Genomic DNA, 14,257 nt, shown 5'->3' with positions numbered 1-14,257 from the left:
TTTGAGGACGATTCTCTCAAAAATGTAGCTTCTGTAAGCTTTTATGTCAAAAAAGACTGGGCGTCCTTTCAATAAAGTCCAATTATATTAGAACATTTGTGTAATAGTAAAGAGTAGTTTTTATTCAAATAAATCTGCAATAAACTGCTAATTATAATGCATTTGCAGTCCCTGATAACTAAAACAACTATTTACAGAATTTACAAGTGTAAAAAAACTCATTTAGTTGATAAAAACAGTCTCTTATTTAGTCTGCGCGTTGTGTGTAAGTGTGTGCGCTTACACTGGCAGGCGCTGGATACGATGAATGAATACTGTGGAGACGACGCTAAGTAACAGCTAAGTAAGCATGAGGTATTCACTAATGCTTCTTACGACGTCTGTTACAGAAACTACGCAAAATATTGTCTTTTGATTCGTTACTACATCCATCAATCAAATCTATGCTGGCTATGCATTGGCTAGGCATTGAATGGCTTATCCAACTAAAACAACCGGCGAGTTTGACTGACAGATGCATCACCCAGTGACGCGCTCCCTTTCTATTTATGTGTCCTAGTCAGCTTTTGATTGAAGGAGAGAGACCTGGGAGGGTTTAACAAGACCGGAACAGTCCACAGTACAGGGGAGATTGTCAAAATAAGGCTTACAATCGCTATTTCATTGAAAATGGACATGATTGATTACTCTTAACACAAAACGCTTATGCAAACAACGGAGGATTTTTAGTTTTTTCCCCTTATTTTTTCGTTGTTTTGGATTAAAAGTGGGATGCATTTTGAAGAGTGGACTCTTACACAGACATGTATGCTGTTGTTTCGTGGATTCGTCCGATCTGATCTGAACGTCAGGAGATGAAAGATGAGTACCGCGTTCATTATGCTAATGTTTAAATAGCCACTGCTTTAGCATTTAATTTAACCCTTTCCTCTCTGGTGTATTTATTGCAAAAACGAGTTCAGAACATGAATCTTGAGTGTTTTAGCTTTCAAATGATGCATAGTTTGTGATAGTTGATTGAACAGTTTGTATAAAACAAAAGTAATTATAAGTAGAGACACGCCCACTTGCGTCAGACGCCCCGCCCACGATCCGGTGCGGATTAAGAAGTTAAACAACGTGTGTTCATTTGAGCTCTTTGTGAACCTATAATTATAGGCATATTTCTTTGATTCGCATCATGCGTTGATATAGTCAGATATTATTTCATCTGCTTCTCAAATGTAGGTGTTTATTCCTGCTTTGTAAACATTTAATTTCATAATAATTTTCAAAACGATCTCTCAATCTTAGAAGAGAAGTGACTCAAGCGGACGCTGTGATTGGCTGTTTGCCAATTAATCGCTAACTCTGGATTAGTTGACAGAGAAAGTTTATACCGAGCTTTGAGAAACGGTTGAGCTTGATCTAAACCAGGTTGGATTGATCTGGATTTGTCAACTCTAAACCTGCTCTGAAACTCAGCGTTTGTTCAGCTAGCTTCATGCAACAGGCCTCAGGTCTCAGACGGGTTAGCATCTGCAGCTAAAGCCAGATCAGGAAGTACACAGACTCACAGTCACATGCTAATGATTTCATTTAGCGACCAATTAATCCAACCTAACCAACAGGGAGACCTCGAAAAACCAATTAATCACCACAATAAATCAGCCAATTAAGAGACGCGATGAAATTAACATCAAATTACACGCAGTAACAGATAATGAAGACGGCGTGTCCTCAGATCTCACACAACATCACGATAAACAAACCGCTCGAAGAGAAGACACAAGACACACACACACACACACACAGCATTTCCAAAAACCTCAATATAAACATATTGATTATCAGAAGAGAAAGAGACTTCAGCTTCAATAGGAATATCCTATACAGGAATGATTGTGCACTGCAAAAAATGCTCTTTTTATTGAATATTCTAGTAAATGAATCTTGATTTAAGAATGTTTAGATGTGTGGATATTTGGAAACAAGACAACATTACGAAATAAGAAGATCATTTTTTGCAGTGTTTATAAGATCTCTGCTGTGGTCCAGCTCTAATCTGATGACTATGGTGTTATAAGCATTAACAGTAAAGCTGCTTTGAGACGATTGTGGAAATGCACGACCACAGTCATTGGAAAGGGTTCATCCGTCACACAGGAACAGCAGAACTAGAGCTGGAATCAGGGAAACATGGCTCATGTACTCACGATCGCTGCAGAACGAGCCCCCATAGGACGTCATGGTACAGTCGCACGAGAAGCCCTCCCACTGCTGCAGACACACCCCCTGATGATGACACGAGTCCTCCGTACAGGTGGTGCTGGGTCCTACACACACACACACACACACACACATCAACACCTGCTCAAGAATCATAACTATATCAGTGTTCTTGTTCTGTTTATTATGATTTCTGAAGGATCATGTGACACTTCTTTTAAATGCTGGTCACTATTCAGTTTTTGAAAATTATTCTTTTGTGGTCCAAATTTGGAAGAACAACACCAGGCTGAGTAAATGACGACTTCAGTTTCATTTTAAGGTGAACTGCCCCTTTAAGACTGGAGTAGATATGCTGTTAATTCAGGTTTGATTATAGGATTAAATTACAGATGAAAAATCTAAAACGCCTCAGGTTATGCATGTAACCATGGTTCCCTGAAAAGGGGAATGAGACACTGTGTCTTTTACACGGCAAAAAATGCTTTTCTTACTCAGTATTTTTGTCTTTTTTCTAGTCCAAACATCTAAAAATTCTTAAAACAAGAAGTATTTACCAGACAAGCAAAAGTAATTGTCTTGTTTTGGGAAGAAATTACTCAAAATGAAGAGAGTTTTTGCTTAAAATAAGATAAATAATCGGCCAATGGGGTGAGAAAAATAATCTTAATTCAAACAGAAAACAATTACGAAGTTATTTTCTTACCACAACAAGACAATAATTTGTACCTGTCTAGTACATGTTTCTTAAATGTAAGATTTTTTAGATATTTGGACTAGAAACAAGACAAAAATACTAAGTAAAAAGTGTAGTGTTTGCAGTGTAGAGGCCACGTGCTCCTGCCATGTGCTCCACTGTAATGACTTGGCTTAACATGGCATGGTCAAACAGACATTACTATATGGGTGTTCTCGTTCTGTTTATTATGATTTCTGAAGGATCATGTGAGACTTACAAGAATAGTTCACCAAAGGAAGCTTGAGTCATCATTTGCTTTTTGCATCATTTGCATCATGCTTTTATTCATCTCGATTTTGCACAACTTGGTGGGAGTGAACTGCGGCCGAGATAAAGAATTTAATTAAACATTCAATCTCAGTTTGTTTTTCACCCAACTCTGTCACACACGTATAAGTGTCACACAGGATCATTATGTGAGCATGTTTTGTCTTTTTTTTTTAAAATGCTGGTCACTATTCAGTTTTTTAAAAAATTGTATTCTCCTTTTGTGGTCCAAATTTGAAGAACAACACCAGGGGGAGTAAATTATGACTTCAATTTTATTTTAAGGTGAACTGTCCCTTTAAGACTGGAGTAAGGATGTTGCATATTCAGGTGTGATTAGAGGAATAAATTACAGATCAAAAATGTTAAATCTCTCAGTTTACGCATGTAACCATGGTTCCCTGAAAAGGGGAATGAGACGCGGTGTCTTTTAGAGGCCATGTGCTCCATTGTAATGTCATTTCCATAGTCTCTTGGCATGTTTTTATTGGTTTATTTAGTCATGTCGTTTTCCAGTTCAGTTCTGTCATTAATTTATTGTTTAATAATTGTTCACAGGTGTGCTCTGTCTTGTCATAAGTCTTGTGTATTTAAGCCCTCATGTTTGCCCTGTTTCCTGGTCTAGTATTATCTAACAAGGAGACAAGTGTGCAGTTTACTTACATATGTGAACAGATACAAAACAGACGATGACTTGAGCTTGACTTGGGTTGGCTTAACATGGAATGGTCAAACAGAAAACTCATCACACAACAGGTTATAACATCAGTACTAGACCAGAACACAGAGCAAACATGAAGGTTTAAATACACAAGACTAATGACAAGACACACCTGTAAACAATTATTAAAGAATGAACCAATGACAGAACTGAACTGAGAAACCACATGACTAAATAAACCAACGACAACATGACACAAGAGACTAGGGATATCACATTACAATGAAGAACATGGCAGGATCACATGACCAAACCAGGACACATGACAAGGAGCATAAATACAAAGCCATGAACACAAGCAAACCCCGAAAGCACTACAGGTTCCCTGAGAATAGGGAACGAGACGCTGCGTCCCTTTGCCAGGTATTCCTGCACACCAGTGTTCATTTTGACAGCACATTCTGATTTAGTTTTAGTTATATTTAGTCATCTAAAATCTAATGAGTTTAGTTAAACTAAAATGCATTAATTGAGCATTTAAGCCTTACATAACCGACTGTTACCTGAGCTGACATTTTGACATTATTGTGTTGTTGACATTAAAAAATACAAAAAAGAGAGTTTGTTTGTTTTTTAAAAACATATCTATATAGTTTTTATAACGTTGTTTTTCTGTTTTAGTAGGCTATATCAGGTTAAGCTAAAGCTTCAGATAAATTTGTTTGTTCTTTTTTTGTTAAAATTTATTTAATGTAATGAAGATTTTTAAATAGTTTTATTGAGCTATTATAAACCTGATACTTTGTTTGAATATGTGTCAAATACTGTTCTCTCTATGAATTAAATGGGAATTCGATTAAATACAGTGCATTGTGTAAACTCAAACGAATAAATAATGGATGACTTTTATTATAAACAAGCTCGAAACACATTGAATCTTATTTTAAAATGCCTTACTGTTGCAGATGCTCATTCACGTTCAGATGAGGGACATAAAATATGCATCGTTACAACCGTCTAGAACATATTACTATGCACACATCGTAAAGTAAACATTGTTATTATTCATAATAACATCTGAATGGCATAAATGTGTGTTATTCATTTTATGAGCCGTTCTGAAGCGCTGTATTGGAGATGGTTTTCCCACGGTTAGATCCGCACGTTACACTTCAAATAAGCGCACCTTTCACATGACATCAGTTCTGTAGCATTTTCTTCTCGTTTCTATTCGTTGACGAATATTACCGTAGTTTTCCGTCATAGTTGTTATTTAGGGCCCGTTCACACTGCAGGCAAAAGTGGTGTGGTAGTGTGAACACTCAAATCTAGCCCAGATCTGATCTTTAATGCGGTCGCAGTGTGAACAACCAAAGCGGATTTGATGTGACTTTTACGTCAATCTATGTCGACATTTGTCACAATTATGCGCCAGCGAGTTAGCCATAGACACAACAGACACAGACAATAACATTAAAAACTAGACTAGATACGGAGAACAGCGATGGAGCGAGTCAGTGGAGGGCGAGTGAGTGAGTATATGAGGAGATACTTCAATTAAAGCTCCGCTAGAAGGATCCTACCGTAACCGCTCCGCTTCTGAAAGCACACGAAATGGAAGAACGGGGACACAGACGAACGTGGCTTCAGTGCCAAAGGAAGGAGACAAAAGGCCAAAATAACCACTTTTGCTCTCTTTCCTTTCGTTCTTCTCCTCTTCAGCTCCTGCTCATTAATGTTATGGCTTCCATTACACAAACATTTTGAAATAAAAGCGTAAATGCTTACTTCCTCCATAACCTCCTGAGCTTTAGTGCAGCGTGCTGCGTCTGATGGCATTGATGTTGTTCTTTTGCACATACGGGTTAGTTTGAAACCTCAAACAGTTCACACTGGAATCAGATTTAGGACACATTTTAAAAGGTAATGTGAACAGCCAAACAAAAAAATCAGATCTGAGCAAAAAAACAGAACTGAGCATTAAGACTTGCGGTGTGAACCTTAGTTATCATCTCGTTTTCATCTGTGAAAAAAGATAATTGACGAATATTATGATGAAAATTATTCATCCACAAAATGGACAGTGCTGCACTCCTTCAGACGAGACCTTTATACTCCAGGCCAATGTCAAGCCCATCGTCGTGTTTTCACACGTGCTTCAGACACCGGTTATGACGGAGGATTAATTATGTTCCTCAACGTGTCCTCTTGGGACACAGTGTCCCATTCCCCTTCTCAGGGAACCATGGTTACATGCATAACCAACGTTTTACATTGAAGATGATATTGATGATATAATATGATTACAGGAGAATGATTGAAGCTGGTTTTGTGCCACAGGCTTCTGTTCCGCTTAAAGAAGGACAGGAAAGACATGGAGTATCTCTGCTGGTAGTTATAATGCAAACGCAGCCGCTGATAATGGACTTTACCATGAGAGATCTGCGGTCAGTCATTATCTTCACAGGAGGCACAGACCACATGATGCTTATTTTTAATTTCAACAAATCAGATCGCAGCAGGACGCCGAAGCAAAGGCTTCTTTTCATGTGGTGTGTGTCAATGCTGAAGCAAAATAAATAACAACGCACGAGCAGAGTGAGTGTGAGCGAGAGCTTGACGGGGCTCTTCGTGAGATGTGCTGTTGCTTTAAGACACCACGCCTTGTTATTTTCAGCACATCTTCAGTTTTAATGATCGTCCCGCTGAGATCTGAGAAAATTAACACAAAAATTAACACCGCAAACCGTGAGGCGCTGGTTTACCCACACACACCGAAATAAACCTGAGCTTTGCTCATTTATCAGAGACACGCTGCAGACTCATGTGAATCTGTGTGAATAACACATCTGCAACTGTGTGCCGTGAGCATAATGAGTGTGCAACTTTAAGAGTAACGACAGAACACGGGTCGCTGTTTATTCCCTCGGGGATCAACGGCCAAATGAACTTCTGGATCGTGATTGGATATTATTCTAATTGACTGTTGAGCTGATTGTGTTATAATCACATACTAATGACTCGCCTGCGAAGAGGAATTCAACTCGCCCTCATTACTGGCCCTTATTCAACATTTATGGCTGTGCAGCGCACGTGTGTGTGTGTGTGTGTGTGTGTGTGAGAGAGAGAGAGAGAGAGAGAGAGAGAGAGAGAGAGAGAGAGAGAGAGAGAGAGAGAGAGAGAGAGAGAGAGAGAGAGAGAGAGAGAGAGAGTGTGTGTGTGTGTGTGTGAGAGAGAGAGAAGCAACTTTCACACAGCGATTCCGGCAAATACACAGATAATGCGACCCGACATTTGTTTCCGGGCCGCTAGATTTTGTCCATTCTCACTGCCAGCGAAATACCGTAATATGTGCGCTTTCACACACAACCCGTAACGGTCCCGGGTCGAGTTGGTAATCAATCCCGGGACGCGGTTTCTTTCACACAGAAGGCGACCCGGCAATGTTCCGGGAATATTGCGGGACCGATGTGCAGTGTGAAAGGGGCTAGAGAGAGAGAGAGAGAGAGTGTGTGTGTGTGTGTGTGTGTGTGTGACAGAGTGAGTGTGTGTGTGTGTTTAATGAAGAGCAGTAGAAATATAATGACAGTGCAGATATTTATCAAAATGTCCTCGTATCATCATTTAATGGTGCTAATAATGATAACGATCTATCGTTTTGGATCTGATCCCTTCTCTCAGTTCATCGGGCGTCACACACACACACACACACACACACACACACACACACACACACACACACACACACACACACACACACGTGGATATTGCTCTGTCATGGTAGTGTTAGAAAAGCAGAAATAAAGCTCTCGCTGCTTTAATGACGGAGACGAGTCCATCTATTTAAGAGCCAGCGGTGTCAAGCTCTGAGAGGCAGTGCATGTGGAATAACATCAGAGCTGATGAAGTCTGAATGTGTTCCTGGCAGCTCAGATGACAGGCTGATCGAGCTCGTAATAATGTTGTTTTTGCACAGAGAGCGAGAGACACGGCGGTGAAATAAGATGGAGTCCGCTGGGAAATCAGCACAGAATACTAACACCAACACCAGGCATTACACACGTAAATAAATCACACGCTTTCCGTCGGTGTGAGATCTGTTATCTAACAGCAAATTAGCAAAAAACGTCTCGACTGCATCCAACAATTACAGGACTTAAAGGATCTGCTGCTAACATCTTAGATCCCCAGCAGACCTTCCGTGGAGTCCAGGCCTCGACGGGTCCACATAATCATATTCCATTTCAAACTTAAGGCACTAAAGCGTAATCCTTAAAGACTTAAGAGGCTATTTATTTTTCTAAATAGTTCACTAACATTACCAAAAAAAAAAAACACGTTCTGTAAAAAATGTGCTATTGCTCGGTTAATTAAACAACGAGACCTTATTGTAATGCATTGTTCTTTATTGTATGTAAACTGTCAGAGCTATTTTTGTTATTATAAATTCTTACATTTAGAAACATTTACTAAACAAATAAAAAATGAACAGAGTTTTTGCTTAAAATAAGATAAATAATCTTGTTTTCTGTTTGAATTTAGATTATTTTTCTCACCGCATTGTCAGATTATTTATCTTATTTTAAGCAAAAACTCTCTTCATTTTGAGTTATTTTCCCCAAAACAAGACAATAATTTGTACTTGTCTAGTAAATGTTTCTTATTTTAAGATTTTTTTTAGATATTTGGACAAAACAAGACAAAAATACTGAGTAAGAAGAGCATTTATTTGCAGTGTGCATTATATTGTATTGACCTGTATCGATCACCAAGGTTGCGTTTCTCATTGATTTATCTCATAATTATTATTTACACCTGTACTGGGGTCGATCAGCAGGGCTGCATTCATGTGATCAATATTATTCCAATGTAAAAATGTTTGGGGGCGTGGTCAGGACTGATTCACAACGGGTCTGATTGGTTCAAATCTTCAATGTTGTAAACACTAGAAACGCTTCATTCAATGTTTAGATCTAATCATATATACACCGTAAAAAATACTTAAAAAATAATTTGAAAAAAATGTGAGTTAATACAATGAACATTTGTGAGAATCAATAACCTTTATTAAAATATTATTAAAATATTTTTTAATTTTTTTAAAGAAGCATATTGGGTATTTGTGTGGTTAATTTGTGATGACGGAGCGAAATTGTGCTATTTTCATTTTTTTTTTTTTTTTTTTTTTTATGTGGTTCAGATACAATAATATTTTGAGTTTCTATTTATTAAACCGATTTCCTTCATTGTATCAACTAAAATTTTTAATTTCAATAAACTCAAAATTTTAAGGCAACCAGGTTACTTACTTTGTTAAGTTAAACCAACAATATTTTTTTACAGTGTATGTAAAATGATCCCATTGCGCTGCACTATTTAGAAATGTTTAAATGAAAGTCAGTGATGGTCACATCTACCAGAGGGCACTCCTCACTAGCCCATTGCATGAACTACATTTCCCATAATCCTTTGCCTGGACTCGTTCCGCTTCATTACTCTCAGATGTGTGTGGTTTACCTCGTTAACTCTGCCGTAACGAGCCCTGTGTTTGCAGTCATTTATTGCGAAGTCTTGTGTGTGTCACACTGCGTTTCTTTAGTTTCCCTTGCCTGGTTTATGCTGTATCTTCCGCCTGGTTTTGTGTTTTTTGTTCCTGTTTTTCTGCCCTTTTATCGTTTGTGTTTTGACCTATTGCCAGTTTTATGAATTTGAAACCTGCCCAATAAAAGCTGCGTTGAACTCGGGTTTCAGAGAAGTGTGTATTATTAATTGTTCTAATTTTAATGTCTATTTTTTGGAGGTTCATTTGTATATAAGCCGAGCCCTTTCCAACACGACTATCTGATCTATAAGAGAGTTTTATCAAGCCCATAGCATAATATGATTATTATGATGATCATATTTTATAAATTATGAAACGCAACACTTCTAATGTGTCAGTAAATGTCCTCCGCCCTCAGCGTCGTCATCATCAGAGCTCTTTCCTCAGTGTTTCTGACTCTCCGACGGGAAAACTTACAATCTTAAGCATTCAGTGTCTGTGCAAACTAACTTTCAGGTGCAAACATTTCAAATATTTATGCTATTGTGCAAGTTTTATGCTAATGTGTTTATAAATATATTCAACAATTCTGCAAGTATAAATATTAAATGTGTGTGTGTGTGTGTGTTCCTTGTTTGGCATAACTTGTGAGGGCACAAATGTCCTCACTTATATAGTAAAATATGAAAAAAAACTCACTAGTGAGTACATTTGACTCGTCATCATTTGTAAAAAAGGCTTATTAATTAGCCAAAACATGTTTTTATTTAAATCTGTTGTTCTGCAGATGTTTCTGGGATGAGGAGGTTCAGGGATAGAAAATATCATTAGCCTGATAGAAAATCAAAGGAATGTAATGTCCTCACTAATATAGTGAAAAAAACGTGTGTGGGTGTAAGTTTAAGTGTTTAAGTGCGTGCGTGCGTGCGTGTGTGTGTGAGAGAGACTGACCGTCGCATCCTCGGTCCACCTGGCCGACCCTGTGGAGGGCGTCTGCGAGCAGGTCAGGCAAGCGGCCGTTCAGGTCGACGGAGGCAAGGCAGCCCTGATACCCGTCCCTGGAGGCGATGAGCTTCGGCAGGCTGCTGTACATGCTTCTGGAGACTCCACCGACATACAGCTCTCCTGTAGAAGAGATCATCACAGTCATCAGCGGACACAAACTAACTCTACAGGCTTCTGGAGACTCCACCGACATACAGCTCTCCTGCTGAAGAGATCATCACAGTCATCAGTGGACACAAACTAACTCTACAGGCTTCAGGAGACTCCACCGACATACAGCTCCCCTGCTGAAGAGATCATCACAGTCATCAGTGGACACAAACTAACTCTACAGGCTTCTGGAGACTCCACCGACATACAGCTCTCCTGTAGAAGACATCATCACAGTCATCAGTGGACACAAACTAACTCTACAGGCTTCTGGAGACTCCACCGACATACAGCTCTCCTGCAGAAGAGTTCATCACAGTCATCAGCGGACACAAACTAACTCTACAGGCTTCAGGAGACTCCACCGACATACAGCTCTCCTGCAGAAGAGATCATCACAGTCATCAGCGGACACAAACTAACTCTACAGGCTTCAGGAGACTCCTCCGACATACAGCTCCCCTGCTGAAGAGATCATCACAGTCATCAGTGGACACAAACTAACTCTACAGGCTTCTGGAGACTCCACCGACATACAGCTCTCCTGCTGAAGAGATCATCACAGTCATCAGTGGACACAAACTAACTCTACAGGCTTCAGGAGACTCCACCGACATACAGCTCCCCTGCTGAAGAGATCATCACAGTCATCAGTGGACACAAACTAACTCTACAGGCTTCTGGAGACTCCACCGACATACAGCTCTCCTGTAGAAGAGATCATCACAGTCATCAGTGGACACAAACTAACTCTACAGGCTTCTGGAGACTCCACCGACATACAGCTCTCCTGCAGAAGAGTTCATCACAGTCATCAGCGGACACAAACTAACTCTACAGGCTTCAGGAGACTCCACCGACATACAGCTCTCCTGCAGAAGAGATCATCACAGTCATCAGCGGACACAAACTAACTCTACAGGCTTCAGGAGACTCCTCCGACATACAGCTCTCCTGCTGAAGAGATCATCACAGTCATCAGCGGACACAAACTAACTCTACAGGCTTCAGGAGACTCCACCGACATACAGCTCTCCTGTAGAAGAGATCATCACAGTCATCAGCGGACACAAACTAACTCTACAGGCTTCAGGAGACTCCACCGACATACAGCTCTCCTGCAGAAGAGATCATCACAGTCATCAGCGGACACAAACTAACTCTACAGGCTTCTGGAGACTCCACCGACATACAGCTCTCCTGTAGAAGAGATCATCACAGTCATCAGCGGACACAAACTAACTCTACAGGCTTCAGGAGACTCCACCGACATACAGCTCTCCTGCAGAAGAGATCATCACAGTCATCAGAGGACACAAACTAACTCTACAGGCTTCAGGTGACTCCACCGACATACAGCTCTCCTGCAGAAGAGATCATCACAGTCATCAGCGGACACAAACTAACTCTACAGGCTTCAGGAGACTCCACCGACATACAGCTCTCCTGCTGAAGAGATCATCACAGTCATCAGCGGACACGAACTAACTGTACAGGCTTCAGGAGACTCCACCGACATACAGCTCTCCTGCAGAAGAGATCATCACAGTCATCAGAGGACACAAACTAACTCTACAGGCTTCAGGAGACTCCACCGACATACAGCTCTCCTGCTGAAGAGATCATCACAGTCATCAGCGGACACAAACTAACTCTACAGGCTTCAGGAGACTCCACCGACATACAGCTCTCCTGCTGAAGAGATCATCACAGTCATCAGCGGACACAAACTAACTCTACAGGCTTCTGGAGACTCCACCGACATACAGCTCTCCTGCAGAAGAGATCATCACAGTCATCAGAGGACACAAACTAACTCTACAGGCTTCAGGAGACTCCACCGACATACAGCTCTCCTGCTGAAGAGTTATACAGTCATCAGAGGACACAAACTAACTGTACAGGCTTCAGGAGACTCCACCGACATACAGCTCTCCTGCTGAAGAGATCATCACAGTCATCAGCGGACACAAACTAACTCTACAGGCTTCAGGAGACTCCACCGACATACAGCTCTCCTGCAGAAGAGATCATCACAGTCATCAGCGGACACAAACTAACTCTACAGGCTTCAGGAGACTCCACCGACATACAGCTCTCCTGCTGAAGAGATCATCACAGTCATCAGCGGACACAAACTAACTCTATAGGCTTCTGGAGACTCCACCGACATACAGCTCTCCTGCTGAAGAGATCATCACAGTCATCAGCGGACACAAACTAACTCTACAGGCTTCAGGAGACTCCACCGACATACAGCTCTCCTGCTGAAGAGATCATCACAGTCATCAGCGAACACAAACTAACTCTATAGGCTTCTGGAGACTCCACCGACATACAGCTCTCCTGCTGAAGAGATCATCACAGTCATCAGCGGACACAAACTGACTCTACAGGCTTCTGGAGACTCCACCGACATACAGCTCTCCTGCTGAAGAGATCATCACAGTCATCAGAGGACACAAACTAACTCTACAGGCTTCAGGAGACTCCACCAACATACAGCTCTCCTGCTGAAGAGATCATCACAGTCATCAGCGGACACAAACTAACTCTACAGGCTTCAGGAGACTCCACCGACATACAACTCTCCTGCAGAAGAGATCATCACAGTCATCAGCGGACACGAACTAACTGTACAGGCTTCAGGAGACTCCACCGACATACAGCTCTCCTGCAGAAGAGATCATCACAGTCATCAGAGGACACAAACTAACTCTACAGGCTTCAGGAGACTCCACCGACATACAGCTCTCCTGCTGAAGAGATCATCACAGTCATCAGAGGACACAAACTAACTCTACAGGCTTCAGGAGACTCCATCGACATACAGCTCTCCTGCAGAAGAGATCATCACAGTCATCAGCGGACACAAACTAACTCTACAGGCTTCAGGAGACTCCACCGACATACAGCTCTCCTGCAGAAGAGATCATCACAGTCATCAGCGGACACAAACTAACTCTACAGGCTTCAGGAGACTCCACCGACATACAGCTCTCCTGCAGAAGAGATCATCACAGTCATCAGCGGACACAAACTAACTCTACAGGCTTCAGGAGACTCCACCGACATACAGCTCTCCTGCAGAAGAGATCATCACAGTCATCAGAGGACACAAACTAACTCTACAGGCTTCAGGTGACTCCACCGACATACAGCTCTCCTGCTGAAGAGATCATCACAGTCATCAGCGGACACAAACTAACTCTACAGGCTTCAGGAGACTCCACCGACATACAGCTCTCCTGCTGAAGAGATCATCACAGTCATCAGCGGACACGAACTAACTGTACAGGCTTCAGGAGACTCCACCGACATACAGCTCTCCTGCAGAAGAGATCATCACAGTCATCAGAGGACACAAACTAACTCTACAGGCTTCAGGAGACTCCACCGACATACAGCTCTCCTGCTGAAGAGATCATCACAGTCATCAGCGGACACAAACTAACTCTACAGGCTTCTGGAGACTCCACCGACATACAGCTCTCCTGCAGAAGAGATCATCACAGTCATCAGAGGACACAAACTAACTCTACAGGCTTCAGGAGACTCCACCGACATACAGCTCTCCTGCTGAAGAGTTATACAGTCATCAGAGGACACAAACTAACTGTACAGGCTTCAGGAGACTCCACCGACATACAGCTCTCCTGCTGAAGAGATCATCACAGTCATCAGC

At 41.4% G+C, this 14,257-nt stretch overlaps 1 protein-coding gene across 8 annotated transcripts in view; it reads right to left on the bottom strand.

Annotated features, from left to right (window-relative positions):
* nrxn2b (neurexin 2b) overlaps positions 1-14,257 on the bottom strand; it is a 474,027-nt gene that overhangs the window by 135,565 nt on the left and 324,205 nt on the right. For all 8 annotated transcript variants that reach the window (XM_067447624.1, XM_067447626.1, XM_067447625.1 and 5 more), the window contains 2 exons: positions 10,369-10,542; positions 2,196-2,315 (listed from right to left, as the gene is read on the bottom strand). In XM_067447624.1, coding sequence (XP_067303725.1) covers positions 2,196-2,315; positions 10,369-10,542 — 294 coding nt within the window. The remainder of the gene's footprint in view (positions 1-2,195; positions 2,316-10,368; positions 10,543-14,257) is intronic.

Source organism: Pseudorasbora parva, chromosome 1 (assembly GCF_024679245.1).
Source record: "Pseudorasbora parva isolate DD20220531a chromosome 1, ASM2467924v1, whole genome shotgun sequence".
Taxonomy (NCBI): Eukaryota; Metazoa; Chordata; class Actinopteri; order Cypriniformes; family Gobionidae; genus Pseudorasbora; species Pseudorasbora parva.
Note: the sequence above shows the minus strand (reverse complement) of the source record. Positions and strands in the feature narration are given on the sequence as shown.